The 6107-nt window shown below is 47.3% G+C and overlaps 1 protein-coding gene across 1 annotated transcript; it reads right to left on the reverse strand.

The window, feature by feature from the left end:
* Positions 1-1404: 1404 nt before the first annotated feature.
* Positions 1405-5323, reverse strand: LAMTOR5 (late endosomal/lysosomal adaptor, MAPK and MTOR activator 5). The gene is made up of 4 exons (XM_008147140.3): positions 5188-5323; positions 4319-4380; positions 2323-2440; positions 1405-1705 (listed from the first exon to the last, which is right to left on the reverse strand). The coding sequence occupies exons 1-4, from the start codon at positions 5220-5222 to the stop codon at positions 1645-1647; spliced, it is 276 nt and encodes a 91-aa protein (XP_008145362.1). The 5' UTR covers positions 5223-5323; the 3' UTR covers positions 1405-1644.
* Positions 5324-6107: the final 784 nt, after the last annotated feature.

Raw genomic sequence — 6107 nt, forward strand, 5'->3', positions numbered from 1 at the left:
AAGAATGAGGCCCCAGGACTCTGAGAGCCGTGCCCCGGCCATTCCTTCCAGGGGTCATTGGGACTTATTTTACAGAAGACACCCACCTCTCCCAGGGTTGGGAGGTCCATTTCCTGGGTTACAGATGGCAAAGCTCAGGAAGTTCAGCCCATGTGTGTGACCTTACATGTATTGACTAAATCCGGGCAGTAACGTGGGGTTCCAGACGCCATTTTAATTGCTGGTTTTCATACTTGATTACCTTACCACCAAACACCTCCCAGAGAAAGGTGTACACTTGAATTTTAATGCAACTTTTTTCTTCTTGCATTTTGGAAATGGTTAAGGCTGAATCTCCTAGAAAATTACTGGGATGATCCAGCTTGCTTATTCCATTTCCTTTCTGTTCCATCCTCCACCTCAAAGAAAACCCCAGTCAACAGGAAATGGCCTTTCATCTCCCCAACATCCCAGGTTTCAAACGAGAATGTATGTTAGGCTAATGTGTGTTTTTCTTGTTTTAGCTGGAAAATCTGCACATATTTACGCATGTTCCTTTTTAAAAAGTAAGTGGCTTCTCAGGCTCTTAAAAACCAAACTAATACTTTGAGATGAACGTGCTAGCAGGATCCCAGTGGTTTGGGAAACGCCTTGTGAGTAGTGATAGGATAATAGTTACGTGATGCTGGTGCTAACGAACAAACCTCCAGCAGAAGGCAGACCCCCGAGAGAAGGTGAGTACTCTTCAGTGTTTGTCCTCATGAAATACCCGGAAAGCGTGGTCTAGTAAACATCGATAGGACTGGTTTTGGGTGGGAGTGTGTCGCTCTTAGCAGGGCGACCTGTGATTCTGATCGCAGGATGAGACGAGGCCAGGCTTCAGGCTGATGGAGAGCTCTGCCGGAGGCCGAGGCCGGGGCAGACTTGCAGTGTGGCAGCAGCGTCAGGCTGGGAGGCTGCAGAGGCCTGAGATGAACCCCTGGCACAGCCTTCATAGAGGGCGCTGTTGGGTGTAGAGGGAAATGGATTGCAGCTTGGTATCTCCTAAGTCACTATTACCCTCACTCCACTGAGTATGCGGTGAAGACTAGACACGAATGTCCCTACTTTCCAAAGAATGAGAATTAAATGAGTTCCTGGCATATAGTACTAGTAAGTGCTTAATGATATTAGCCATTATATTTTTATTATGAGTAGGAATATGCTTGATTTGTTTTAATGCCCATGGATACTTCTGTGAGGATATATGTATTTGAAGAAGCTTCTGAAAGAGAAGAGAATAATTTGGAACAAAGACCTTTGAAACAATTTTCAGTTTGGTAATTGAAAAAATGAACATTTGGTAAGAGTTAGGATGAGGTTGGGCGTGTCCAGGGTGGGATGGCCATAGACTGATGAGTTTAAAGAATCCCGAAAAGATCAAGCTTTCCTCCAACCAGATTTATTGAACACAACAGAATTCTATATACAAAGTCACCTAGACCTGCTGCTGCAAAGCAAGGTCCTTTCTTACTAATATTTTGGTAAGTCAGTCCACAGAGTGTCCAAAAGCAGCTTAGCCCAAATTAATACAAAAGTGCCCAAAGCACACTGGGTGACAGGCCTGGCCACTGACACTAACAGTGTAAGGCCAGGAGCAGACGCTGCCGGAGAACATGGGCGCCATCAGGAGGCCATCTTGTGCACGGCCACTGTGATGCCGTCGTGTTTCTGGATCATAATGTTCCTGGAAGGCAAAGCGGAAGACCTTCAGTAAAACGTCCCACGTGGGAGGCAGTGTGACGTTAATGGTTTAGGACACAATGAAAAAACATTTTCCTATGTGTATATAAGCAATATATGAACACAACAGAACATCTGGGAAATACAGAAAAGTATTAACTATAAAAATGAGATGACTCCTATCCCCCTAGCACTCTGACAACCAGTTACTATTTCCCTGGTTTTATGTGCAGGTCTCCCGTGACACCTTCTCTCTACAAGCTGTGATGATACTGTAGTTTGTCCTCTGCTTGTGTCCGTTATTCAGAGGACACTCCTTGGAAGACCTTTAGTACTTCTATTACAGAAGCAGTTTCTGTTCTCTCATTGGTCTTCCTCTACTTGACTTTCTTTTTCCTGACAGACTGATAGTTCATGACAGTGCTTCCTCTTCGTTTAAATGCCACTGTGGTCTGAAAGCCCGTGAGCTTGAGTCAGTCTCTGCGCCTGCGGTCCAAAGGGCGAAGAACCCCCTTAGAGCCCTTTGATGAAGAACCACCAAGGAACTCAGGGCAGGCCCGTCACTCTCCTAAATCTTTCTAAATAAAAAGGGAAGGAAGGGACCTGCTGCCTTCGACTCACCCATTATCTGACTCCAGACACACCACAGGAGTATCAGTGGGGTCTGAGGTTAGCTTAGCCGCTTGCTGGGCTAGAACAGAGATCACCCCGGCGTGCTCATCTGACAGGGTCCCACGGCCTGGAAGACACAGATGATATCATGTTGCCCGACTGTCTTAAAAAGGAGCGGAGAGCTGTAGTAGTACCTCATGAATTATTCATGAGAGTTCAGTTCCTGGTCTCTTAGGTTAGTTACTGACATGAAATGGTTTTGCTCTGCTGTACTCAGCTGGGTGCCTCAGTGAGAACGCCACACACCAGTTCCTGAATCAATAAAGCCATAACAGACACTCAGTTTTCAGTCATTCCCATCACCATCTTTAAACACCAGCTCAAGCATACAAGGAAGCTGTAATTTCAAGTCGCTCTGAAAGTCATAAATCCATTCCACAGGAACCTTGCTGAAAGCAACAAGAAATTTGGAGGTGAGATCGACAAACGGCAGGAAGGACAAGAGACCTGCTGAAACTTATTCCTCAGAGGAAATCTGATTTCCTTCACTGAGCTCCACCTCAAAGGGTATGAAGTTTTTTCGGGAGCTCAGCTGTAAGTCCACCTTGACAGCATATGTGGACATTCTGTGCGCTATTCACCCCGTTACAATAAGCTGGCTGTTTCCCAATACCAACAGAATTGGCTTTTGTTTTGGCCTGTAGATAATTAAATCTTGGGTGGCAGGCAAAAAAGTAATTGCTAAGTTTACAATATTTTTGCGCATGTAAGGACAATGCAAGCATATCTGCTAAATCAGATAACAGACATGCTACTGCAACAGAGCTATTGGGTTGACTATTGTTATACAGAACATTAACTGCACAGACAGTGCAGTCTTGTGGGCCTTGAAGGTTTAGGAACAAATTTTGTTTAATATTTCCTTGAATTTCCATTAGTGAGCCTGGAAAGTGTCCCCATTCCCTTGGCCTTTTCTCTTCCAATTCACTTTGTGTGTAACTTCCCAGCAAAAGTTCAGAGCTTTAAAAGGCCCCACAGTAAAGAGTCCAGGGCTTATTGGTGCTGATGTTAATCAGCCAAATGTTTCAGTTACTTATTTCTTCATCTGTAATTGTTACCATTTATTGAGCATTATGTCTGGGTTATGTGTTGTGTTTTACACATATCATCTTCTAGTATTGTGATTAAGAGACTTTGGAGCCAGACTCAAATCCCAGCTAGACCACTTAATTCTTTAATCCTCACCCGAGGATATGTTTTTATTGATTTTGGAGGGAGAGGGAGGATGAGAAACATCGATGTGAGAGAGAAACACTGAGTGGTTGCCTCCCATAGCTCTCCAACTGGGAATCAAACCTCCAACCTTCAGTGCACAACACTCCGACCAACTGAGCCACACCGGCCAGGGCTACCACTTAATTTCTTTATCTATCTCATGTTTTGAGGACTAAATGACTTAGTATATGTAGAACACTTAGAATGGTGCCTGGGACACAGTAAAAACTCAATAAATGTAATTCAATAATAATTATTAAACAACCCAGTAAAGAAACAGGCTCAGAAAGGTTCTTTCTGGTCCAAGCAAACAGAAGAGCAGGCAGTTGAACCCAGGTGTGTCCAACTCTGGAGCCTCATTTTTACTGCCTCCTCACTGTTAAGTGCAGACTAAAAAAATAGCATCTTGCAGGAATAATGTGAAAATTAGAAGATCTGTATGCGAAGCCTAGCAGTCCAAGCAGATGGCACACATTCAATGTTAACTGAAGGCTTTCCTCAACCCACTTTTTAAAATGGGGCAAATACTATTTCAGTAGAAATACCTGTAGTGCAAGGAACGTTTCTACCTTCATAAATACCAAGTGAAAAAGTCAATCTTCTAATCTCATTATTGGGAGACAATCTCTGCTTACGGAAGTAGCTAGAAAGTGGCAGCGTAACAGCACACTGACTCGCAGTCAACTTCAAACGCTGTGCAACCCACCCAAGGGTTGTGGGAGGTACTTACAGCCCAGGTTAAGTCCTTGTGAGTCTGTGCACAGGACTCCAACAATGGATGGATTCTTCATTCTATTTCCAGGAACAGATGATGTGAGAAAAGGAACTTAAAACATTACACCACTACACATGGGCATTATACTTACCAGGTAGGCACTGTTGCAAGTGCTTTAAATTAGTGTTTCTCAACTTTATTTTTATCACCCCCCCCCCCACGATAAAAACAATAGATGAGTTTCTCTGATGACAGAAAAGACTGCGTCCAGGAGCTTAGGAAGGCCACAGACATTGCAGTACCTAGGATTCTGTGTCCCTCGTTAAAAACGCGTGCTTTAGTGTTCCAACTTAAAACTACGGACAACTCAAGTAACACGGGCGCCTCCTGGTGGTGGGGGGGGGAGGGGACGGCGGGGAACTGGGAAGCTGAGGGGCATCGGTGCGAAGGAGGTGCTTCCCCGTCCACTTACTTCGGATTCTACGTAGATATTCCGCGTTGGAAAACTGAGGGGATGAATTTCATTTTAATCACCAAGTAACTGGTGGGGGTGGGGTGTGTGCGTTTTACATAAGCAGGACTAGTCTACATGGTGGCACGTCCTTCCCCCGAATTAACCCAGTTCCTGAAACTCGAAAAGGCGGGCCCAGTGCAGAGACCATTTCGGCAGGACGGGCGGTTCAGGGCTCGGGCCGCGGAGCAACGTTCGGGAGTGTGCGGGGCCCCGCGGGCGGGAACTTTAATTCCGGGTCACCGGCCGCCTGCGGGCCCGGGACCAGCTCACCGCCTGACTCGCGCCCGGGGGTCGCGCGGCGTCCCCGAGCCACGCGGCCGGCCCTCGCAGCTCGCGCAGTTTGTCCCGATCAAGGGCCCGCGCCACTCACGTGTCCTCCAAGTGCTGCTCCAAAGTCGCCTCCATCCCGTTGGCCCGGCCGCCCACCCCGACCCAAGCCCCGCAGCGCGCCGCTTCCGCCTCCAGGAGGCTCCTGGATCACGTGACACGAGCGGCCTGGACGGCGTCTCCGGAGGGACAAACTTCGCGGCGGCGCCTCCGCGTTGTGTACAGGGAGCGTTCACCCCGCCCAGTTGCTGACGCCGCAGCGGTGACAGGTGCTTCAGCAGCAGGCGGCGCGGCTGTCCCGCGGGAGAGAGGTCCGTAGCCTGTACTCAGGGTGTCGATTCCTGGGCGGTCACTTTGTGTCAGGGATGGAACCTTGGGCTTTTGATTCAGCCGACTGCGGAAGGTCGGCCAGACCTGTGTTTGTTTTACCATAACGCGGTGGTCAGGCAGGTCAGCTCCAGGCAGGGGGTCAGGACCCAGAGGAGACGCAGGACCCCGTGCAGAGCTCCACTGGCCTGGAGGGGAGACGACATGCACACGGCGCTAGAGGACGAGGCGTGCCAAGGTGCAAACCCCAGCTGGGTATTGGGAAGTGCCGGGATGTTAACGAAGACACTGGTTCTTTCTTTAGCAAAGGCTCAGGACAGATTGGGAAAGACAGTGGCATTAGAAAAGAAGAATGGGTAGGACGACTTAAAAATAACTTTAAAAAATTAATTATAATGCAGTTGCAAAAATAAGGAAGGAAGGCCACCCGTAGTCTGTCCAGAGATGATTGTTAATGTCTTGGGCAGTGTCCTTTCAGCCCATCCTCTGCCAATGCATGCTTTTAATGTTTTTTCTTTTCAGTTTTACAATTGACATACATACTGGGCATACAACTCTGTAGCTGGGCTTTTTTCACAGAATTTTGCATAAATGTATTTCCGTGTTAATAATAATTCACTTACGTCCTTTGTAATA

The sequence above is a fragment of the Eptesicus fuscus genome, chromosome 22 (assembly GCF_027574615.1).
Source record: "Eptesicus fuscus isolate TK198812 chromosome 22, DD_ASM_mEF_20220401, whole genome shotgun sequence".
Classification (NCBI taxonomy): Eukaryota; Metazoa; Chordata; class Mammalia; order Chiroptera; family Vespertilionidae; genus Eptesicus; species Eptesicus fuscus.

Bases quoted from the DNA above. Each gene is read 5' to 3' on its own strand.
- LAMTOR5 (XM_008147140.3), bottom strand. From the start codon at position 5,222: ATGGAGGCGACTTTGGAGCAGCACTTGGAGGACAC. The intron at 2,441-4,318 runs GTAAGTACCTCC...TGTGTCTTCCAG, and splicing joins ACAAGGACTTAACCTGGGCT to GCCGTGGGACCCTGTCAGAT. The intron at 1,706-2,322 runs GTGAGTCGAAGG...TTTGCCTTCCAG, and splicing joins TGTCTGGAGTCAGATAATGG to GAACATTATGATCCAGAAAC.